The 25,573-nt window shown below is 47.7% G+C and overlaps 1 protein-coding gene across 1 annotated transcript in view; it reads right to left on the bottom strand.

Annotated features, from left to right (window-relative positions):
* Positions 1-25,573, bottom strand: part of LDLRAD4 (low density lipoprotein receptor class A domain containing 4) — a 160,890-nt gene that overhangs the window by 47,746 nt on the left and 87,571 nt on the right. Inside the window, 2 exon segments of the mRNA XM_018039377.1 lie at positions 2,270-2,410; positions 11,389-11,839. Coding sequence (XP_017894866.1) covers positions 2,270-2,410; positions 11,389-11,428 — 181 coding nt within the window. The 5' untranslated portion in view covers positions 11,429-11,839.

Raw genomic sequence — 25,573 nt, 5'->3', positions numbered from 1 at the left:
GTAAAGGCTTCTACTATCATTAGCACTGCTGCCTCACAAATGACAGTGACATTTTCTTTCTAACCTTAATTCATGCTAAATTTTAGCAAATACAAAATGAGAGAGATAATCAAGACACCTGAGTCAGGGCGCATGCCCACAGCCAACAACACAGGCAAAAAACCGATTCCAGTGTGCTTGACCCTAAGTGCAATCAAAGGGTAGAACATGGGGAGTTTCCTCCATGCAGACACAGAGCAGACTGAGTAAGTTGACTTTTATGCAGGAGTAAGGAGAAAGCATGCTTTGTTCTCCTGGACTAAACTGACTTAGAGACAAGAAGTCCTGTGACATTCCAAGTTCTGAAGGCGGAGAGGAAGTGGCAGCCCCACAAGCAATCCCCCTAGGGACACTGCCGACCTGCTGCAGACGCAGGCTGGTGGGGCCTGCAGACTCCCCCAAGCCTCGCTGTGCAGCTGAGGGTGGAAGCAGACACTCTCTACTCTTGGCTACAGACCAAGGGGAGGAAAGTGCACTGATCTGATACCAGATCACCCTCAGTACCACAAAGAACAGACCAGCCATGGCAAACCCAAATGTGACAAGCAGGCCAGCTGCCTGTGAGCTGGCAGAGAGGCCAGGCCCAGTGAGCCCCCTTCAGCGGGCAGCCCCCAGCAGGCTTTCCCCAGGGGACAGAGGAGGCGGGAAACACCCAGCACCTCTGAGGATGAACTCGCCTTTGGACACCTGAGCCCATGCTTCACGTGAAGGAGGTCCGGCTGCGCAGACAGACGGCAGCAGGCACACAGCAAGCAGCAGGATGATGAAGCAGACCGCACTCTTCACGTGAACCCCCAGAGCAGCTGTACACGGCAGGAATCATTCCCATTTCATGGACAGAGACACTAAGCCTTAAGGAGTTCAGCTGCCTTCCCTAAGCAAGAAAGAGCTTGAACCCAGGTTCACGTGAAGCCAGAGGCCCTCATCCTGCCCTTTGTTGTTCTGTCTCCAGACTCTCCCATCTTCTTAAAAGACAGCATGTTGTCAACAACCTCCCATTCTGGCTACAGGGGAACAAGTCTAGTTACACCTGAACAGTAGGGACCAACAGGTTGCCAACAGGATCTTAAGATTCCTCTGTTAGGAAACAAACTACTATAGCACATGTAAGACAGACAACAAGGGCCTCCTGTAGAGCACAGAGATCTGTATTCAATATCCTGTGATAAACAAACATGGGGAAGAGGAGGAAAAAATATATATATATATATAACTGAATCACTATTGTACAGCAGAAATTGAGACAACATTGTAAATCAACTATACTTCAATTTAAAAAAGAGATTCTTCTCTTAGGACAGATTCTCGGATGTCTTTGGGCAATGCTGAGCCATTTACAAATGGAGAAGCTTCACTTAGCTTCTAAACAAAACTAGAGTTCACATTTTTAAAATGAAAAGATATTTGGAAATTGGCTTTAAACACCAGGAAATACTGATGAGAAAGGAGGAGAGGCAGGGAGGAAGGGACCAGAGGCAGGGAGGAAGGGACCTGAGGCAGGGAGAAAGACCCCCAGTGAGGGTAGGTGCTGTGAAGCATCCTTGACCTTGACACACTTCCTTAGGCCCAGGAAACAGGACACAATGAAACATAGGACGCAACAAGCCACTCTCAGAGTCGCCCAGCCATGTTTCCAGGTGCCTTCTCTCTCCTTCCTCTTCACAAAAGCCACAAGATCAGTCAATGAACTTCGTACTTGGACTTCACCTTCTTCCAGCTCAAGAAATGCTCACAGCCTCAACCTGGGGCTTTACCCGAGAAACAACCCACTCCAGTACCAAATGAAAAAAAAAACACAATTACAACCTTTTGAAATCCCCAACAAACTTTTTTTTCTATTTTCTTGTTTTAATTACATGCTTGAACACAGACTCTATATATCCTTCTTTATTTAAAATTATTTTAAAATAGTGGCTTAAAATTACTTCCAAAAATTCTCTAAAACCAGTATGAAGAATACTAAGACAATAATTATTTCTTGAGATCAGTCAGTGCTTCTCAGATACGCAGCAGAAAGCCTCTCCCAAACAAAACACAGGCCACTTAAAGTGGAAGGAACTTCTGACTCTCAGACATACCCTCTTTCTATCCTAAAAGAAAACACTGCCTTTGTGACAACACAAACCTCTTAACCGAAAACAACATCTTTCCCACATCCCAGGGTCAGGGCCGCCTACCGTTTGCAAACACACCACAGCTGAACGGCGCGAGGTGGGCAGGAAGGACTTACAGCTGAAGATGCCCGGAGGCGGGTGCTCCGTCACCAGGAGGCAGTTTTCTTCGTCACTGTTGTCCCCACAGTCATTCTGCTGGTTACAGACCAGGGAACCCAGATACAAGCACTGCCCGCTGGTGCAGGTGAATTTGCACTCTGAAAAAGCACAACACAAAGCATGGAATTGTCAATGCCAGCCTGAGCCTCCTCAGCTGCCACTTCTCCTCCCCCGTCTGTATGCTGTGATGGTCTGGGAACCCATCTACCTAGAGAACCCAGGGAACTGAGCTCAGACAGGGCCCAGGAGCACTCAGGCCTGCCGGACCTCACTCACCCCCTACCTCTGACCCACAAAATAATAGCACAGGTGCTTTCTTTACACAACATGCCCAGCAAGAGTCACAGTTATGGAGCTCTTTGCTTGAAAAAAATCCTTGTCAGTCTCCACTGCCACCAAGGAAGGAGTCAGTGCAGCAGCAGTGAAAAATGTGTTCTGAACAGTCTAAGGTACTCTGCCTCGGACTTCCAGTCCAAGCACCCTTCAGAGCAGCCTGAAAAAATTACCCAACTGTCATCAGAACACCACCAGGTATCTTAAAAGTCCTTCAGAACTGGAACTGGCAAACAGCACTCTTTCTCGTCTACGTTCAAAAGCACTGCATGAAAGAATGTATGAATGCTTTTCTTTGTTTTCCTGTGTACAGAATGTGCAGAAGTGTTCTCATTAGCTTCTTAGAACAATAATAGAAGCACCCATGGAAGCAGGTAAGAATGCCTTAACATTCTCTGCAAACAAAAAGCACATCAGTACATGCAAGGTACCAAATACATGGGAGACAGTCTGAAAGGATGCTCGCCAAAACACAAACAGTGACACTTCTGGGTGCTGGGATCATTGGTAATCTGTAGTTCCTTCTGACTTTTACGTACCATTTTATAATCAGGAAAATATAAAGCCTATTTTAAAGTGAGAAAAATCTCTGAAACCAAATGTTCATAGAATTCTAAACCCACCATAATGAAGTACCTATAACATCATACAAACAGAAGTCCAGACACAGTTCCAGCCTCACCATCCCAGTCACACTGTGTGGCTTGGAGCTCATGGGGGCACCCCCAGGAAGAGCAGCAGTAAAAGCACAGACACCAGCTGGCAGTTCCTGCCTGAGGACCCGCTGCAGAGCACTGGGGTGGAGGAGGGCACAGATCCCGGAGAGCCACGGCCCACAGTGTGGGATTAATGTTGAGAGCCGGACAGCGTGCTGATGACCAGGCTGGTACTGTATCTACAGGCTGTAATAAGTAAGTGTTAGTCACTCAGTCGTGCCCAACTCTTTGCGACCCCATGGACTGCAGCCCACCAGGCTCCTCTGTCCATGAGATTTTCCAGGCAAGGATACTGGAGTGGGTTGACTTTTCCTTCTCCAGGGGATCTTCCTGACCCAGGGATCTAGGGCCTCTAAAAAGGATCTAACTGCACAGCCCTGAGCATTTAACACACATCCATCAAGACTAACCCTGCACACCCCACTCACAACAGCTCCACGGAGGAGCAACAAGAGTTCTGAACTGCCCACTGACATGTGCGCACATCCCTGAGGACCACACCCAACCTGCAGGACCCACTAGATGGCTGCACAGGCATTCCCGGCACAAACCTGGGCCCCAACAGGGGAAAGATGGGTGAAAGTGCAGCAGTGACCCTTAGGTATTGTGACCACTGAGCCTCAGGACTCTTTCCCTCAAGCCACTCTTTCATTCATTCATTCAAGAGTCCTCACTACTCTGGCAAGGAGCATGGCCACAGGTGCCAAGGATGGAATAGACAGTCCGTCTAAGAGTTTCTCCTTCAGCTCTTAAACTAAACACTGTGTTTTCCTCAGGCAAGAACAAGACTCTTAGCCTCTCAACTGCTTCCTGGTCAACGTGGTATTGGGATTAAAGCAGTGACTCTGCAACCTCCTCTGATAGCCTAGGGCCCAGAGGATATGGGGTTTGGGGTCAGTGAGTGTCCCCACAGGATTGCTAAGTCTGTGTGCAGGTAGATTCCCTCGAGATTCCTCTGCAAGACAGCATCCTCCAGCTGAAAAATCTGAAAGCTACCTATTGCCTTACATTCTAAAAGTCCTTCAAGTTCTTAGAAACCACAATTCAACAGAGTTTTAAAAAAGAAATGTTGAAGAATGACACTCTACTTGAGCCCTTTGGTACTTCCGGTGCTCACTCTTCATTATTCTAATGATTATCCTAATGACAGGTGCTGAACTCTGGACAGGGATCACACTGATCACCAGTGGACACAGTGATCAATACACTGACTGGACACATTGATCACCAGTGGACACAGTGATCAACACACTGACTGGACACACTGATCTGAACTGGACACAGTGATCATTCTGGACACACTGATCATCAATACCACCTCCAAGGGATCCTTCGCAGCAGATCACAAACATGCTGTAACCTCCGCGTCTAAAATACAATGCTCTGGGCCGCACTCGCATGTTTCCACTCCCAGGGCTCAGGCCTGTTTCTCCCCAGCAAATCTGGTCAGGCTTTGGCCCCATCACTGCACTCCAGGCTATGGACGCCCTCCATGTCAACTCCAGGGCAGCACCTAGGCCATGTCTCGTCCACAGGGTCACAGTCAGACGCGACACAGTGACTGAACAAGACTGCATGCGTGTTTCTGATAAACGTGGAAGTGGAGCGGCCATAGAAGCACGCTCAGGTCGCCTCCATGGTCAGCAGGTGCTGTCCAGCAGTGATGCACAGTAGCATGTGCATCTGAAACAAGTCTGGGTGCTGTCCACAGAGCTCTCTCCCAAACACTCTTCAGAGGAAAAACTGAAGGTAAACTCCCAGAGAAAAGTCTTAAAATCCGCAGCACCATGTGCTTTATTATCCTTCGTAGTGCATCAGACCACATTAAATTTATGGGCCACAAGAAAGAGAAGAGGCCAACAGTCCTGGCCTAAAACTGCCATTAACAGTCATTTTCTTTTATTGCTGAATCAGTGTCTGGGCTCCATAGGTCAAGGACTCAAATCCACCTTCAATCATCCCGCACTGATCTGAGCACTGTCATGATCATAACTCACATCATGGACTGTCCGTCAGGAGTACACATGCTTCACCCTGTGAGCCACCCTGCATGTCCCCTACCAATGCACCAGGGGGCCACACACTGAGGTCCCACAGTGAGCAGGGGCGGGTCTGAGTGCTGGGGAGAGTTAGGGTTATGCTCTGCCCCGGCCCATTCCAGGCTCCCAGTCAAGGGCAGGCAGGAAGGCTGAATACACTGGGACTCCAGAGGGGGCGGGCCCAGCACTACCGAGAGCAGGCTCCCTGGCATGGCTGGGACGGGCCAGACTAGTCCCTCAACATCCTGTCCTGTCTGGGTCCTACAGATGCCAGAGCCTCCGTCGTCTCTGAGACAAAATGCCTCATTGGCATTGGTCACATCACTCATGTCACCACTTAATCAAGATGGTTTACGGGCCACCGTCATCTCAGAAAGCCATAAGACCTCAGCACCACTTCCCAGTCAAGACACCTGATCCTCATCAGCTGGGGTCTCGAGGTCACCTGAGGGCTGGGGACTCAACAGGTGTCAGCAGTCAGGTGGGCGGTCTGAGTCCCAATCACAACACAGGATGAAATGTGCCGCACAACCAGACACAACTTTACCAGCTGCCATAAAGAAATAGAAAATTGGTGTCCTGAAAGCTATATAAGGATCATCACAAAACTTCACTCCGTCCAGGGGAAAGGATTAATAAGGGAGGAGCTGTCTCTCACACTAAGCGAACCGTCCACTGCAGAGGACAGAGGTGTCAGCGGGACAGGGTCCAAGAGCACAGGGTCCTCACACTCACCCTACCAGGTGGGCCAAGGCCAACAGGTCCCCAGTGAGACACCCACACACCTGCATACCGACACCCTCTCACTCGACATAACCTCCATGCCTGTGGTACTGATGTATGAGATGGAGAACAAGACTTGTGGCTGAGACTGAGTTATCATGCCAGCACTGTCTTCAGAGAAGTGGTGATACCCTCTTGTGAGCTCACGGCCTCCATTCTCAGATCGCACATTCTCACCAAGGCTACCGGTCTGGTCACAAACTCCAGCTCTGCCGTCAACCAGCTGCGCTGCACGGTCTTCAGGCTCAGTTTTTTCACATATAAAATACCTGCTGTGAAGACTCAACAAATGCCGTACATGCAGTGCTCAATACAGTGTCTGACTCGTGGCACGTGTACAACCAAATGGAAGCTAACAACATATCTGATATTATAATCATTATCAGCACCTCAAAAAAACAGACTGGGGATCATGGAAGTAACTTCTGGATTTGACCAGAGCAGATGTGAACTTTAAAACTTTTCCAAAGCTAAATAGGTAACAGATAACAATCACAAAAAAACAAACAGACTGGGAGCCACAGTTATAATGTCCATATGATCTCCGCAGGGGCCCCTCTGCATCAGGGTTGGCACGTCTGTCCCTCATGAATGAGGCTGCCATGTCACAGCTACTTTTATATCAAACAAAAGTATGTCTTCACCAGGCTTCTCTCAAAACTATATTTTTCTTTCATTACTTTTATAACCCACATATTAATGATTTCCATTCTTTGCATGCATTTCTAAAATATTACAATTAAAATGCACATTAAAATAGTTCCTGAATTTGTACGCATGCAGGCTCAGTCGCTACAGTCAAGTTCAACTCTTTGCAACCCAAGGGACTGTAGCCCGCCAGGCTCCTCTGTCCATGGGATTCCCAGGCAAGAATACTAGAGTGGGTTGTCATGCCCTTCTCCAGGCCTGAATTTGTATAATTACTTTTTAAAAATCTAAATGCAAATTTAAAATAACAAAACATAGTTTGGGGGAAGAAAGTTTTATAGAGTAATAGTTCCTGTGGACCATGCTCTGACAGCTGACTCACACTGTGAACATCTCCACACCTGGCACAGTGGACGCTCGAGGTGAGCAGTCCAGGCCAGAGAGGGTTCCAAGGCTGAGTCCAGATCTGAGGTCACAGGTCACTGCACCCCATGCCCTCAGACCTCTAGACATAGCATTAGGAGCACAGCAAATGGCACAGATGTAAAGTGACAGCAAAGCTGCTTGAGACACAGCATGCACCTCTGACAAGAAGGGTCAAGTTCACAGTGCAAAATCACGCATCTGAAATGTTCAAGAAAGGATTCCAGTTTCCAAAGCGTGTCTTGGCCCTACAGCATACTGATCAAGAAATAACAAAATTTGAAATCTCTGGCTTTTTAGTAAAATATACTTAAAAGAGGAAGTAAAAGTCATTTCCCAGGCCACACTAACCATGGGGGTAGGGGCTGGGACCATGACATTGAGATTTATCATAAGAAATATATATTTGGTCTCAGTCACAGTTTTCCAACTCAGGGCTCCTAAAACCTTCAGAATTTCCTAAACGGTAAGAGCCATGAAGGTGTCTTTTGTTGTTCATGCCAAGGCCCTGGTTAATGAGGTGACTTTGGAAAGCCCCTAAGGATAGGACTGGTTGCCAGGGGAACTGCCCACAGGATCAGAAGGCTGGCACTTTCAGCCCCACTCTCAGGCCTTTGTTGGAGAAGAAGGGCTGAGACTGAGCCCATCCAAATGGCCAGTGAGCTCACCACTCCTGCTGGGATGATGAGACCTCCATAACACCCCAGAGTACAGAGTCAGAGGGCTTCCAGGCTGGTGATCATGGGAGGTCTGGGGAAGGTGGTGCCTGAGAGGATGTCAGGCTCCACACCCTTTCCTTACACCACTGTGCCTTGGCTTTTCTTGACCAGTAACACTATTACTCAGCTGCTTTCCTGAGTTCTGTGAGCCACTCCAGCAAGTCTACCAAATCTCAGGAGAGATCACAAGAACCTCCAATTGATCAGCCGGTTGGTCAGAAGCACAGGTGACCACCTGGACTTGGGACTTGTGTCTGAAGAGGGCAGTGCCTCGGGGTCTGGGCCACTTCAGGCAGAAAGGGTCAAAACCGACAAAGCTGCAGGACATCAAGCTGTGTCGCAGTTGCCTGGTGCAGGAAACACTCACATGGCTGGTGGCCAGCACTGTGAGTGCTGTGTGTAGACACAGAAAACAGAAGAGTTTTTTGCTCTACCAACAAAAACCCTGGCACATAGCCTGCACGTAGCTCTGAAGCTGGCCAGTCTCTTTCACCAAGATGGTCCCTGTCCTCCTCCCAGGCCCTGCCACTCTCCCTTCATCCTGGGACCTATATGCAACATGAAAAACCCATCTTATGGCCACAGACTTCCCATGCCTTTCTTGTAGAGATGAAACCTATGAGGACCAGTCTGAAGTCTGTTGTTTACACTCCAGGTCCTACAAAGACACAACTCTGAGGTTTCTACAAAGACACCCTCCAACAAAAGACAACTACGGAACGTTGGGACCCAGTGATACAGAGTTGTCAAATCACACAGGTGACCATTATATTAATTCGTGACTTCACAGAGAAACTGAGGCCCAGAGAAGTTAGGTAACTCACCCAAGATCACACAACTAAGTAGGAAAGAAATAGTAACATACCCCCTCATTGACCTCTGGTATCAAAACAAATGGCCAGGGGTTTAGTATATGTTCTCAGATGCACTCTTTTAATATTATAAAGCAGTAAAATTAAACTATACTAGACACATACAAATAATTATTCCTTTTTATCACAAAGGAACAGTTATTTTGGGTTCATTATCTTGATATTTTCATTTTTACTTAAAAAAAGAAAAATTGTAAGATATGGATAAGTAAATCCAAGAAATGAAACCTCATTATGTATTGCTATCACTCGGAGGTAGCCACTAGTAACATTTTGGTGCACATCCACCTATACTGTCTTTGTTCTTTGAGTATAAAAATAAAAGGATCACCTTCTTCCTATTGCTTTATGACCTACTTTTTTCACTTAAAAATATAAGCATTTCTCCAGAACGTGAAACACTAAAACATCCTTTGTAGTAGCTACAGGGAATTTCATCACAATGATATATCATAGTTACTTAACCATGTGTTATTCTGGGACTGGTTCACTCTGTTTATTTATTTATTTTTTTTTGCCATGCCACAAGGCTTGTGAGAGATTATTTCTCCAACCAGTGATTGAACCCAGGCCCTTGGCAGTGACAGCATGGTGTCCTAACCCCTGGAACTACCAGAGACTTCCTCATCATATTTTAATATTGCTATATTTCTAAATTTCAATTCTGCCACCAGGGTCAGCAATTCCCTTTAGTCTCCTGTCATCTGCAAATTTGAGAAGCATGTTTTTTTAATCACTTTTCCCCAAGTGCTTGACAAGAAAGCCCGGAGACACAGCCATTAGAGTCCCTACCTGGCTGATGCTATTCATTCATTGACATGCTTTGGGATCACTAAATAGAAACTCAAGTTATTCAAGAGTCTTCCAGTCATGACAAATATTCAGTGTTTCCTTCATTCACTATATATATTAAATGTATTATAAGCAGCACTGACAAGGGAGCTATAAAAGTGTCTGCAAAGAGTTAGGAATACTTACATAAATGAGAACTTTTATGACTCCTGTTCACAAAAAAGTACCTAAATTTGGCATTCCAAAAATGGTGTTTTTCACTTAAAAATCAAAAAGACTTTAAAATATTTCATAGGTTTCTTTTTAATTAGAAAAAAAAAATCCCTGCAATGCCAGAAACTGGGAAACACACTGAGATGGTTAAAATTGTGTAAGTCACTAGAGATAAAAATCTTTTAATTCAAGCTTTAGGATTTAGCTACTGGGCAACTTCCACTGCCAAGCCATGAGCTTCTGGAAACAGATGTTCATATGAAAGCATGAATTCATGCTAGAGCAGCAAGTCCTGGAACCAGAACAATAGCTTGTTGGTTCTGACCTTGTCTGCCTGGAGTGGCCTGGACCCGCAACACTGCCCCTTCAGACACAAGTCCCAAGTCCAGGTGATCACCTGTGCTTCTGACTACCCAGTGATCAACTGGAGGATGGGTTTCCGGGCCAAGCTTGGCGGCTGAGGAGGGTTCTGGAGAGTTGAGCTCCACATGCATCTCTGAAGCAGCCACCACACTCATCTTCCTGGGCCCTGATCATCCAGGGACCCTCCCCAAGCTGGGCCCCCAGGAGGGGGCTCCTGTGTTTCACATGCTTGGCTGCCCCAGTCGTGGTTCTCCTGTGAGAGCTGCACATGGCCTTGGTGGCTGTCAAACAAGCAAAGAGAGCAGGGCTGGCCCTGGTGAGTGTCCATGAGCAGGGCGGGCAACGGGGGCCGAGCCTCAAGCTCTCTCCAGGCACCTGACACCCCAACCTGCCTGCTATACACAACCGGGAAACTGACAGACTCGTGGGGCTCTCAGAGTAAGAAACACAGTCACTTCTTGTAATCTTCCCACCATCCCTCCCTTAATAGGAAAAAACCTCTTTTATGTAAAACTGTTTTCCCTGGATTCCATGACGTTCTTCAGCTTCAAGTTCCCCATTTTATAAACGAGGAGTCAAAGGCCCATAAGAATTAGTGGCTTCTTGGGATGTTAAGTGATTCAGACAAAGAACCAAGACCCAACTCAAAAGCCCCTGATCATGCCCTGGCTCTGTGAACCATCCAGACACAGCGGTTCCCTTCAAGGGATGCAGACCAGAGAGGGGCATGCCCACAAGTCCTTACAGGAGCGGGTCAGCACTCAGTGTTGCCACCCACACCGCCTGCATGCGGGTGAGGCTCAGAGGGAGAACATACTCATCAGCTATGACTGCTCCCTCCGAGTCCCCCAGCTCTGGGCAGACAGACCCCCTGACATATGCACTGCAAGAGATGGATTTTTTTCAGGGGCAGTGGCTCGTGGGACACGGTGTGCCCTACGACTCAACAAAGCAGAATCATAAAATGTCTGATGCTGTTTCAAATTCCTCGCTACAGAAAAGGATAAAACACCATAGATTTGCCAAAATCATTTCCCGTGGCAGCCTGAGCCCCCAGACTCTGTAGGGCTTCAGCTCCTAAATGCAGACACACATTCAGCTCCTAGAACTGCTCAGTGTCTCATTACCTACTAAGAGTGAAATAACATGCTCAGTTCAGAATGGAGGAGTCTCACCTGTGAAAGCATTCGTGGCCTGAGAGCCAGCTTCCTGCATACTGCTCCCCAGCAGGCCTGGCTCCAGCTCCTCAGCTGTCCTGTCCCCAGGAGCATCCAGGAGGCCTCAGGTCACCTCCATCTCAGTTTGCTTGAGGCCATCTGCTGCTGTCTGGCTTCTGGAAGCATCTGATGCTGACCAGCCTGGCTCCCAGCCCGAGAGCAGGTGGTACCTGACACAGCACCCAGTCCAGCAGTACACACGCTGGGAGCACTGGTCACGTCAGCTGTCCAGTCAAAGGATGGAGGCCATGGTGGACCCAGGAGCCAGGAAGCTGTCCCATGGACACCAGCCTTCCCACCTCAGAGGGAGGGCCTGGCAGCCAGCATTCTCCAGAGGTCTCTGCTGCTCCAGGCAGGGAGGCTCAGGAAGGTCTGATCTGCAGCTCTCTGTGCTTTGCCTCTCCCCTTGCTGAAATTAAAAAGAAAGAGATCACTTTCCTGATGATCTGTAAAGCCTGAATTCAGTAGACCACAGAAGCCAAGAAAGAAAACGAAGACACCCCCAGAGCCATGCCTGAAACCACACTGCGGGGACGGTGGGGCAACCTCTCCTGCTGCTGTGAGGGGCCGGATGAGGGTGTCCTGTCCCCGGAACAAGACGCCGCCAGAGGCTCCGAGCAGCTCCAAGAACGGTGACAAAGGTCACATGCATCCAACACAGACACCTGGAGGAGAAACCCATTTCCTCAGCAGGTTCCCAAGGTCTTGGAGGATCTGAGGTCCACACCCACTGCTGCCGGCACACCAGGAGGGACGGGGGCTGAGCTGCTTCAAAAAGTGACCCTTGAAGTGGGGGGGGACACTTGAAGGCCAGTGGTAAATTTATTGCAAGAATATGAAGGAAAAGCAAATTTAACCTATAAACGGTTTCATATATATTACATAGAACATGATAATAAAAGTACTTTATAAGTACTTATCAGCTATTTTAATGCTGTTAAACTATATAAGAAGCAACATCAACAACAAGAAGCCCAAAGGACCAGACTTTTAAAACAGAATCCCAAATATGAATCTCTGGTATTGGAGAAAACGAACCTTTTTTTCCATTATTATCACTTCATGCTAATCAATTTATAGTCAATTTTTAGAAAATATCACTTTATTCCTCTTTTTCAAACTAGAGAAAAGAAAAAAATTTAAGAAAACAGCACGTAACAGAAAGAAGCCCTCTGTTAAAACCCTCCTGCTATAAACATAAGGTAACAAAGTAAAACATCACTCGTACAGACGGACCGGAAGGAAGCCCTTATGTATTAATGAAGCACCTTAATTATATTACACAAGAAATTCAACTGCATTGCCCTCATGTACTTGCAGTAATAATCTCAGTTAATGAAGTGCAGCCCAGTAGGAGTCCTCAAATTTAATGAATAGGTAAAAAATTTAATTCAAAATCATTTATGTAATTGGTGGGTCTGAAGTGCTTGAAAAATGTGAGAAAATGTTCTTTCTCTGAATTTAAACATTCCATATCGAATGATCAATACCCACAGTTATCAGCATCCCGCAGGCCAACACCAGCGTCTAAAGTGCCATGTGCCCTGGAGCCATCCACCTCAGGGAACAGAACTGCCAGATAAACAGAAAAGTCCACCTGCCCCACAACCCTGATAACCTTTACTCCAGTCTAGGATGCTTTCAAAACACAGGAATACCAGACTGTATTTCTTCTTTCCTTGATCTCAAAGAGAAACACAAGTGCAGTAAGGCTTTCGCTGTTTTATTGAGGAGTTTTGTTTAATTATCTTGTTTTGTTGCAAAAGGCAAGCTACCTCAATTGAAAAAAAAAACAACGAAGTTTTTTTCGGCTATGGCAAAGACTGAGGCTGGTGTGGACTGAAACAGAAGAAACAACACACTCTTCCTTTCTGTTCTCTTCCTGTCTGTCACAGTCACTAATGCTTAACTTTGCTTCTTCAAAAAGGAGAGATGGAGACAGGTGTGTAACAACTCCCTGAGGTCTTGGGCATAGATGGTCTTGGCCTGGATGTTTAGGGAATGACATGTGTGACTCCCAACACAGGCTGAAGAGAGAGCATTTATTTCAACTGTCTTGACTGACTGATGACAAGCATATTCCTACATACATTTGAAGTCTCCTTATAAGCATTTTCAAGTGAAAATGAAACTGTTAAGTGCCATAACAGTTTTCTTCCTAACCACTAACAACACAGAAAAGATGCCCTTTCTAAAAACACACAGAAAGAAGGGTGGGTCTCCACTGGGCTGACAAACAAGGCGGGGGTGACTGGGACCCGGAGTCAGCAGAGGCGCCACATGTCCGTTTTCACAATTCAGGAACCAGTCAAAAATCAGGAAAAAGCTGCAGAAGCCGAACACATCTCAGTCCTGCCTGCCTCCCACCATTACAAGCCCTACTTACCTTCTGGTCTCAGAGGTGGCCCCTCGTCCACCCCTGGGGCTGAAAGCAGACAGAGCCAGGTGATCTGGCTCGGGGCCCTAGAAGAGCTGTGGCTGCCTGCAGGGTGCTGAGAGCTCAGCCATCTCTCCTGGGGCAGCAAGCCCCACAGGGATGTTTCCCTTGGGCACCTAAGGCGCTGCCTGGCAGGCATCAGTAGGATGAACCTATTGGACGATGGAGGAGTGGGCTGAGGCCGCTGGTCTACTGGACGGGTGAGTGGATCAAGGCTCCTGGTGCCGGGAGGAGGAGTAGAGAGCCTCGGCTGACCCTACAAACCAGCCTGCTGCCCCGAGCAGAGCTGACAGACGGCATCCGGGCTGAGAGGCTGGTCTCCTCTGGCTCTGATCTCTGAAGGGGCAGGGCCTGTGTGACCATCCCACGGTCACCACACAGCAAAGCCCCCACACAGGCCCATGGAGCTCACTGCTCTGAACTTTCTCAAACCACGGGGATGACTCTAAGCCCACAGAGGTCACAGACTCTGCCCTGAAATGAGTGCTCAGGAGTTGGGATCAGCACCTGGTCTCTGACCCTTCCAACCACTGTTTTTCCCACACTACTTCTGAGTCTCAGGTCATCTCCAACACCCTGGTAACACTCAAGTCAGGAAAACCTGGAGGGACGAGGAAGCATAAAGAAAGAAAGAGGCAACTTACCTAGGATGCAAGGTCACAGAGTAACATGGACTCATTCAAGAGCCCCCTCTATACAAGCACACTACCATCATCCTGTCATAGACACACTCACACACACATGTGCTGTTTATACCAAGAACATGGGCAGGACTAACCAGGAAATAAATCAAATTCAACACTGCACTTGAAATATATGGTTAAGTCGCTCCCATAACAGAGCAACAGTTACTAAGGAAATAGAGCACGCGAGATGGAAAAACACTCCCACAGGAAGAGACATTTTTTAAAACGTGAACACCCACAAAACCTAAGTAAGCTGCAGAATATGTTTACCACTTGTTTACAAAAATTCATACGAAACACAGTGTCCCTAGAATCACTGGGGAGAGAAAAGAACTGCATTCCACAGACAAACCCTACCATGAAAGCTCAATTGCAGAGACACAAGGTTTAGGCAACACAAGGTCACACACTGGGCACAGAGGCCAAAGTCAACAGAGAAGCCAAACCTCCTTTTCTAAAAACCTAGCAACATGAGTGCAAGTGCAGTGCATCAGGGATCAGCACCTCAGTTTCGTTTCTGCTTTCCACACACCATGGACTGCTGGCCTCTTTGGCGTGCCGGTTACCTGGGTGACGGCCAGACAGACCAGCCCCAGGCTCTGGGTCGAAGAGGCCCCGCCTGAGGCCCCACACTGCTTGACCCTCAGAGTAAGGAGCACCGAGGGGTGAAGGGATGGTCCCACCCTCGACAAATCAAAGCACTGTAGCAGTGCGCCACACTGCTTACCAGCAGGAGAAAACCTCAACTACCAACTGGTTGGGCTTCCCTCGTGGGTCGGCTGATAAAGAATCTGCCTGCAATGCGGGAGACCTGGGTTCGATCCCTGGGTTGGGAAGATGCCCTGGAGAAGGGAAAGGCTACCCACTCCAGTATTCTGGCCTGGAGAATTCCATGGCCTGTACAGTTGCAAAGAGTTGCGGCCATGTCTCTGGTCAAGGGAGACAGGACAGATATGCACAAAAAGGACACAGCAAATGGGCCCAGAAAATCTGCATAGAAACCAAGTCTGAGACAAAGGGCTGTCTGCACGACAGTACAGGTCTTTCTCACTGTTCTTCATCTCTGGAATTTGAGTGTACAACAATCTGCAGCTGTTATAATACAACCTCAAAGCCATTGACCTCTGGACAGCTCGATGGGCTCCAGGTAGTCAGAGGTAAAACATGCTTCAAATATGCACACAAGATGCAAACAGGGAAGGAGACAATTCCATTAGACCATCCTTTAAAATGTTACCTCAGCAAATCCAAACACTTGATAAAACCTAAAGGACCTCCTTATTGCCAAATTCAGACTTAAATTGAAGAAAGTGGGGAAAACCACTAGACCATTCAGGTATGACCTAAAGCAAATCCCTTATGACTATACAGTGGAGGTGAGAAATAGATTAAAGGGACTAGATCTGATAGACACAGAGTGCCTGCTGAACTATGGACAGAGGTTCGTTATATTATATAGGAGACAGGAATCAAGACCATCCCCAAGAAAAAGAAATGCAAAAAAGCAAAATGGCTGTCTAAGGAGGTCTTACAAATAGCTGTGAAAAGAAGAGAAGTGAAAAGCAAAGGAGAAAAGGAAAGATATACCCATTTGAATGCAAAGTTCCAAAGAATAGCAAGAAGAGATAAGAAAGCCTTCCTCAGTGCAATGCAAAGAAATAGAGGAAAACAATAGAATGGGAAAGACTAAAGATCTCTTCAAGAAAATTAGAGATACCAGGGGAACATTTCATGTAAAGATGGGCTTGATAAAGGACAGAAACGGTATGGACCTAACAGAAGCAGAAGATATTAAGAAGAGGTGGCAAGAATACACAGAAGAACTGTACAAAAAAGATCTTCACGACCCAGATAATCAAGACGGTGTGATCACTCACACTCACCTAGAGCTAGACATCCTGGAATGTAAAGTCAGGTGGGCCTTACGAAGCATCACTATGAACAAAGCTAGTGGAGGTGATGGAATTCCAGTGGAGCTATTTCAAATCCTGAAAGATGATACTGTGAAAGTGCTGCACTCAATATGTCAGCAAATTTGGAAAACTCAGCAGTGGCCGCAGGACTGGAAAAGGTCAGTTTTCATTCCAATCCCATAGAAAGACAATGCCAAAGAATGCTCAAACTACTGCACAACTGCACTCATCTCACACGCTAGTAATGCTCAAAATTCTCCAAGCCAGGCTTCAACAATACATGAACCATGAACTTTCAGGTGTTCAAGCTGGTTTTAGAAAAGGCAGAGGAACCAGAGACCTAATTGCCAACATCCGCTGGATCATCGAAAAAGCAAGAGAGTTCCAAAAAAACATCTATTTCTGCTTTACTGACTATGCCAAAGCCTTTGACTGTGTGGATCACAAGAAACTGTGGAAAATTCTGAAAGAGATGGGAATACCAGATCACCTGACCTGCCTCTTGAGAAATCTGTATGCAGGTCAGGAAGCAACAGTTAGAACTGGACATGGAACAACAGACTGGTTCCAAATAGGAAACGGAGTACGTCAAGGCTGTACATTGTTACCTTGCTTATTAATTTATATGCATAGTACATCATCAGAAACGCTGGGCTGGAGGAAGCACAAGCTGGAATCAAGGTTGCCAGGAGAAATGTCAATAACATCAGATATGCAGATGATACTACCCTTATGGCAGAAAGTGAAGAAGAACTAAAGAGCCTCTTAATGAAAGTGAAGGAAGAGAGTGAAAAAGCTGGCTTAAAGCTCAACATTCAGAAAACGATCATAGCATCTGGTCCCATCACTTCATGGCAAATAGATGGGGAAACAGTGGAAACTGTGGCTGACTTTATTTTTTTGGACTCCAAAATCACTGCAGATGGTGACTGCAGCCATGAAATTAAAAGACGCTTACTCCTTGGAAGAAAAGTTATGACCAACCTAGACAGCATATTAAAAACCAGAGACATTACTTTGCCAACAAAGGTCCGTCTAGTCTAGGCTATGGTGTTTCCAATTGGTCATGCATGGACTACAAGGAAAGCTGAGCACCAAAGAATTGATGCTTTTGAACTATGGTATTGGAGAAGACTCTTGAGAGTCCCTTCGACTGCATGGCGATCCAACCAGTCCATCCTAAAGGAGATCAGTGGGTGTTCATTGGAAGGACTGATGTTGAAACTGAAACTCCAATACTTTGGCCACCTGATGCGAAGACCTGACTCATTGGAAAAGACCCTGATGCTGGGAAAGATTGAGGGCAGGAGAAGGGGACAACAGAGGATGAGATGGTTGGATGGCATCACCGACTCAATGGACATGGGTTTGGGTAGACTCCAGCAGTTGGTGATGGACAGGGGGGCCTGGCGTGCTGCAGTTCATGAGGTCACAAAGAGTCAGACATGGCTGAGCGACTGAACTGAAAGGACCTACAATCTGAGCTCTACACAAACCAAGCTGGAGAACACTTTCCACATACTTAAGCAGGAAAACTGTCCCTAATAAGTCAGCACAGATATCACCACCTGCTCATATCATCTTAGAGCAGGGGTGGGGGGGATGGGGGAGGTGCCCATAGTGTTTCTGTCTTCCCTTCATTTCAGGGAGGAGGACAAGGAAGCCCAGGAGGAGAGCACACACTCAGGGGAGGCGGGATGAGGACAAAGCCAGACCAGAACTGGGTGTCAGTCTCGACTTGAGCTCCAGGTTCTCCCACAGACACAAACCAGCCAAAGGAAGAGATTGAGGAGGGGCACAGTGTACACATGAACTTCCCGCCTGTGGGCTCAAGGGATCCTGAGACAATCCCCACTGTCCCAGGCCCAGCTCAGGCCATGCCCATGACACCAACATGCCCAAAGGGGAAGGTGCAGAAGGGCCAAGGCCTTGGTGCAGAGCCAGAGTTCTTGGGCGCACATATTCTGACCGAAGGGCCCCTGATCTAGGCTGAGTGTGTCAGGTCACCTCAAGAGTAGATGCCAGCCAAAGTCACCTCTCCCAGCCTGGAGTGAGGGGGCAGCTCCTCAGCTAGCACTCTCCCTCACCCCACTTTTCCACAGATAAAATCAGCTTACAATGGGCATGGTAGGCCATGAAAAGGGGGCCCCGCAGGAGTAACGAGTATGAGAAGCAAGGGAAGGTGGCTGGGAGCAGAAGAGAACAATGGGCCACGGAGCCCACTCCCCACATGCACTCCCACAGCCCTGTCACCCGTCACAGCCACTGGGCCAACACCTGCACGCCTGTGCCTCCCCCATGACCTCCTCACACTCTGGCCTACAGAACACCTCACAGGCTGCATCTTCTCATTCAGTAACTTGTAGGGTCCTGACTTGCATGGCACTGTTTTAGGTGCAGGGGAGACAGCAGTGAGCAAAAGAAAGCCAGATTCTGTCCCCATGGCACTTGCACCTATCTCTGTGGAGGTATTCCTGATGGAAACTTTCTTGCTAATCTTTGCAGTTACAACACTGACTATGTGGACTAGCATACAGCAGGTACCCAATAAATGCTGGTTCTACTGCACTGATCACATTGGGGCTTCGGTCAGTCACCCACTTGTCACCCTCTGCCTTGCCTCAGCTGCACAAAGCGCCAAGAGCCTAGGACCCAAGGAGGCTCTGGCCATGAGATATGCACACCAAGAGGGTGCTCCCTGTGGAGGGTCAGTCTGGACATCTGGAGCACAGGCAGGACCAACCCTCCTCCACTCAAAACACACTGGAAGGAGAGCTGTCCACACAGACAGGCCAGAGGGCAAAAGGCCAGGCTCTAAGGCAGACAGCCCGGGATTTACCCCGGTCTAGGGCTCCTGCAGCTCTGCCGTTACTTAACCCTGAGCCTCAGCTTCCTCATCTGTCAAGTAGATGGCACCACCCTCAGAGAAATGCTGCTCATTTAATAAGAAGCCACGTATAAAACACACCACCAGTCAATGCTAAAGAAACAGTACAGGACTTCCCAGTGCCTTAGACTCCATGCTCCCAACGCAGGGGGCCCAGGTTCGATCCCTGGTCAGGGAACCAGATCCCACAGGCTGCAACTAAAAGATCTCGCATGCCACAACAAAGAACGAAGATCCCACATGCCACAACTAAGACCCGGACAGCCAAAGAAATTTTTTTTTTCAATGACAAAGAGGAAACTTGCCTTTAAAAGGCAGAGTCAGCCATTATGGAAACAGTGAGAGAGTTTCCTGGCTCCCTGGAAGGCTGGATGGAACAGTGCACCTGTCTTGAAGAACAGCTGCTGAAGGGTCAGAGAATTCAGGGGAAAGGCTGCGTGGTCGACTAATGGGACTACACAACCCATTGCCGTGCACCTAGAGGCCTCTGGCCAAGCAAACAGGGCTCATCAGACCCAGTTTCCCCTGTCTCGGTAACAAAGGCCAGCGTGTGTGCTCATCACACCAGAAGCAAACGAGTGTTATCCATGAGGGAAGCACCACTGCAGGTACAGTGAATCCCATCAAGCGTCCCCAGCAGAGGAGACAGACCTCCTGTAACACAGGACCAACCTTCCCACCACCCAGGAATGGGCGGTGCTGCCCTGCAGCGGCTGGGCCGGTGTGCCTACTGTTGCTGAGTTTCCACGGCTTCAGAGCACGCACCACACTACAGAAACCACTGCGTCCTCAACAGTGCACTCAGCCTGCTTTGGTGCTCACGGCACTGAGTGAGGCTGCCTGTCTTATGCGGCCACAGTCAGATCTGGACGAGAGAACTCTAGGAATCCAACCAAGAAAACTACAGGGCTCTGGCAGCAGGAGGAAACTGTAAGCACCGAGTCTGGAGCCTGGCGTCACTGCCCCTGCTCCCACCACCCACCACAGCAGGCCAGGGTCTGGCGGCCCCAGCACTGAGGGCCTCCCCCTGCACTGGACAGCCTGACAGGCAACCTTCTCCACACTGAAAAAAGGGTCTTCTTCCCCTCTAAAACCAGCCCTTTTCTATTCCCTTTTTCTCCAGAGCCTCTTCCTCCAGATGGGAGCCCTCCTCAGGGGACAGGAGGGTCACAGCAGCATCGTCATCCCCCCACCCACTCCGCGTGCTCTGGCAGTGAGAAGGAGGCGGTGTGATCACATTCCTCACAGGAGGGCAAGCTCTACTGCTTTTTACCCAAACAGCTTCTAGGCTGGTGTTCCCCCAAATATCCCAAGAGGAAGCATGAAATCATTAAAACTAAATTTTGTCTGTTTTGACTGAAAAATTGAATATACTGATAAACACATTGGAAATACAAAAATAACTGTAAGTAAATATGCAAGACTAATGTCAAAGAGCAAGGAGCTGCCTATTCATTTGGATCGGGGTCAGAGGCCACGACAGAGAACGAAGGTGGGGCTCAAACCCGGCTTTGGCTTTGACACAGCCACTCACGCATGGAGGTGCCGTGTTCAGAGGAGCAAGCATGGCTCTGGGGTCAAACAGATGGGGCTCAGAATAAGCATTCTGCTAAACATCCACCACTCCACCCGGACAGGCCACACAACCTCTCTGAGCCTCAGTTTCCTCATCTATTAAGGGGGACGTTAATGTAACCATAAGGCAGCAGTGCTGAGAAAATAAATGATGGCATGCACGTACCCTCAGAACACCCAGGAGGCCCTCAAAACACAGCCAAGGCAGGAATGGGGAGTAGGAAAGAAGGGCACAGACAACACTGCCTGGTTGTTAGATGCTTGGGTGCAATGAGGGTGGTGTGCTAAGTCGACTGGGCTGTGAGTGGGTGGGGTTCACTGAACGTCACTCAGTTCCAATCCAGGGTCTCCTAGACTGGAATTTAATATTCTCATCTTCAAACAATTACTTAAATGGGTCACCATCAGGTACACTTCTTTTTCCTTACCACAGGCCAAATGTCCACCTGACTTGGCACCCCCACCCCCGGCCCTGCTGTTCACCCCACAAGGCCCTTGTCCTTCCCAACACATGAGCCAGGCTCACCCACAAGCCGTAGGTAATCCCTACATCAGAGAATCACTCCTATTAAAATGATTCATATCTTCACCTCCTTTGAATAAAAATGTTATTACATTCAACAAAATCATAAAAGAAACAATAAAAAAGGGTGACATCTTAATAACTTAAACCAACACCCAGAAATGGCGGCCTGGGGGAAAAGGCAGTGACTGGCACCTTCAAGGGTGCTCTAGGAGCCCCACTTTTTCCCTGCAACACACACTGTCTCCAGGGCGAGTCCCAGCCACACTCAGCAGCTTGCATCCTGAGCTCAGAGGTACACTGGGCAGAAGAGGGTTGGGTGTGAGGATGGGGGTGCCACTGAGACTGGAAAGCAGTCTAGCTGCTCCACTACCATCCGGTTCCCTCCCGGTTCCCATGGTAACACAGAGACCTCAGATCCCAGAACAGAGTAAAGACAGTACCGTGCCCAGTTTCCCTGCAATCTGTTTCCATGGGAACTGGAAGAGACGGGATGGAGGCTGGGCAGCGGGACCGCCTGAGACGTGCGTCTCCATCAGCTGGAGCCGCAGACAGGCTGGCACCCTGGGCCAGTGGTCTGCAGGCCTCTTCAGGAGTGCCACGTCCACTAAGGGATGGAGGCCCAGAGACAAGGATACTCACAGAAGGCTAGACATAGGCCCTCTCAACATACTCGGCAGGTGACATCCCCTCCCTCTAAAAGGCCCCCACAAGCCAGGGGTGACCCACTTCAGACCAGCAGTTACACATCTGGCCAGGTAACCCCAAATCTAGTCGTCAGTCTGTCAGGAAACTGGGTCAGGATCCTATGGTTTTAACAAGCTCCACAGATGACTGTGATGCTCAGCCATCTGGGAAACCAATGGCCTGGACCTGAGCTCCCTGAAACTGAAGGTGCTTGTGCACCCTGAGGAGCCTAGTGGGACACAGGTTTTAGACCAGCAAGTCTGGGAGGCCTGAGACCCTGCATTTCTAACCAGCTCCCAGACAGTACTGTTGCTGATGGTCCCTGGACCACATATGAATAGTAAGATCTAGACTCCAATGAGTTTGGCCCTAGAACCTTCCCAGAGACCCAGACAGAGACTCTAACCATTCCCGTGGGGCAGCCTGCTCCGTCTTTAGCCAGCAGTCCACTGCAGGTTGGGTCACAGAGGCTCCAGGGCCACGCCTGCAGAGGGTGGGCTCATGGTTCACACTACCCTCCCTCGGCCTGTTTTCTCAGCCTGTGGAGACAATCCTGTCTGGATACTGTTAATGGATAATCAGATTCTACATATAATCATCGGGGAAAACGTGACAGCCTCTTCCAATTCTGATTACTCTAAGAAAAATAAAAGTAAATTCTGCGTAGTTGAGCATTGATCTAGTGGTGGAAATGTTTAAAAAGTTAGAATATTTATTAATACAGATGTATTAGCAAAGAAGAATGGAACTGTTCATGTATCATTGTAAAAGATGTAAAAATTTTGAAAAACTCTATAATTATTGTATGGAAGTAGCTCACCTAGCCTTAAAATCCCTGTTCTTAAAAATTAGAAAATTAAAAAAACTCACGGAGTAAATAAGACAGCCTTCACATTTCAGCTAAAAGCTATTTATTTCAATACTGAACCCACAAAATAGTTTAAAACACGTAACATGCCAGTGTGTTACTCAAAAGCAAGTTGCTGATTTTCTATTTTAAGAAACCTCCATTTTGCTTATGTATAAAAAGGGAGCTATTTCAGTCTTTCATTATATATACTTTACATCTCTCTTCAAAAAGCCTAACATATATCAATCTTTGAAAATTAAAATATGAACAAAGAATCCAACTATAAATCACTGAATTACGCTGTAGCTTATTTGAAAGATAATCTTCTAATTCTAAACACAAAAAAGGGAAAGACACTCGCTCTGTGATTTCGGCACACAAGTAGCAACAAGAGCCCAGAGTCTGCGGTCTTGGCTGGAGGGTCCACAGGGGGTTGTCCATTGTGTCCGGGAGTCCACTCCGGGTCGACATGAAGAAGCAATTCTTCCTGTGGAAGGCTGGATGGCAGGTGGCTCCGCAGGGCCTGAAGTTCTGTCCCCACGCCCCACGCTGTCCTCACAGTACAAACCACAGGGCCAAGCATGACATGTCACAAGGACATCACTTCACACAGATGACAGCGGCCTCCGAGCCCTGACTTAGCACCACAGGCCTAGAAGAGTGTCTCACTCAGCCTCTTCCCACAGCTTCAGGGATGGGGAGGGTGGGCAGGCTGCTGGATCTATCCAGATCTGGTTCCACAGCCTCAGAAACCCAGTGACCTAGTGCTTCCCGGCACCCGGACCCCAGCCCTGAGCGGCCGCTACTGACAACCTTTCAACCGTCTGCTGTGTCCCGTGCTCCATCATTCATCACGTCTCCTTTACAAATTCTAACGGTTCCAAGGACAATACCATTTTATTTGCCTTTTCCCTCTGAATTTAATAGTGTTCAGCAAGACAGAGCAAAAGCAAAATTCTCCATGCTTCTCAAAAGGCAGGTAAAAATGTGGCTAAACAGAAAAGCCACTGCCTTTGACAGTGACCCCACACACCTGCAGCAGAGAGGACAATGGCAAGGCTCCTGCTCATGGAAACACCTTGGGCTCAACAACACGCCCATGGATGAGGAACTGCCTGATGAACTAACGTGGGGTTTGGGAACAGGAAATGTTCCAAGGTATCATCCATTTCAACTCATCCTCCCCAGAAAGTAGAAATTACGGCTCAGTTATCACAAGTCATACCGAGCTGGACAAAGAACGGAGTATAAAATGGGCTAAATCCAACACCCTTTTAGGCATAACACAGGCATATCTCGTTTTATGGTATGATGCTGTACTGAGCTTTTGCAGATACTATATTTATTTTTTAAATAAATGGAAGGTTTGTGGCAGGTAAGTCTATCAGCACCATTTTTCCAACAGCATCTGCTTACTTCATGTCTCTGTGTTACATTTTGATAATTCTTGAAACATTTCAATTTTCTCATCGCTATTATGTTTGTTTCTGTGACCTTTGATATTATTATTACAATTATTTTGGGGTGCCATGAACCATAGCCATGTAAGACACCAGGCTTAACTGGTAAATGCTGGATGTGTTCTGACTGCTTCCCCATGCCCCTCCTCAGTCCGGTCTAATTCCTGAGACACAACAGGATTAGAATTAGGTTGATGAGAAAGCCTGCAATGGCCATGAAACATTCAAGTAAAAGGAAGAGTCACACTTCTCTCACTTTAAATCAAAAGCTCGACATGATTAAGCTCAGTGAAGAGAGCCAAGACAGCCCAAAAGCTGGCCTCCTGCACCAAACAGCCAGCCATGTTGTGAATGCAGAAGTAAAGCTCTTGAAGGAAATTGAAAGTGCTGCTCCAGAGAACACGGGAATGATAAGGAAGTAAAACAGCCTTACTGCTGATACAGAGCAAGTGTTAGAGGTCTGGATAAAAGACCAAACCAAATCCTTCAGCCAAACATAATCCAGAGTAAGATCCTCACTCGCTTCAATTCTGTGAAGGCTGACAGGTGAGCACGCTGCAGAAGATAAATGTGAAGTTAGTGGAGGCTGCTCCGTGAGGTGGAAGGAAAGAAACTGTCTCCATGACATACAAGTGCAAGGAGAAGCAGTAAGTGCTGTTGGAGAAGCCATCATAGGTTATTCAGAAGATCCAGCTCAGATCATTAATGAAGATGCTACATTAAACAATAGATTTTCAGTGCAGATGAATCAGGCCTCTACTGGAAGAAGGTAGGTCTTTCACAGCTACAGAGAGGAAAAGTCACTAGCTTCAAATGGCAGGTTGACTCTCTCATTAGCAGGCAATGCAGCTGGTGACTAAGGTGAAGCTAGTATTTATACGCCATCTGAAATCCTAGGCCCCTAAGAAGGATGCTAAATCTGCCAGCCAGGATGACAGCCAATCTGTTTACAACATGATTTACCTAATGTTTTAAGCCCTCTGTTGAAAAAAAGGTTCCTTTCAAAATACGACTGCTCATCAAAAATGAACCTGGTCACCTGAGAGCTCTGGGGGTGATGGACAATGGGATTCATGTCTCCAAGCCTGCACACAACATGCACTCTGCAGCCTATGGGTCAAGCAA

This window comes from Capra hircus, chromosome 24, assembly GCF_001704415.2.
Source record: "Capra hircus breed San Clemente chromosome 24, ASM170441v1, whole genome shotgun sequence".
In the NCBI taxonomy this organism is placed as follows: domain Eukaryota; kingdom Metazoa; phylum Chordata; class Mammalia; order Artiodactyla; family Bovidae; genus Capra; species Capra hircus.
This window is presented reverse-complemented; position numbering and strand designations above follow the sequence as displayed.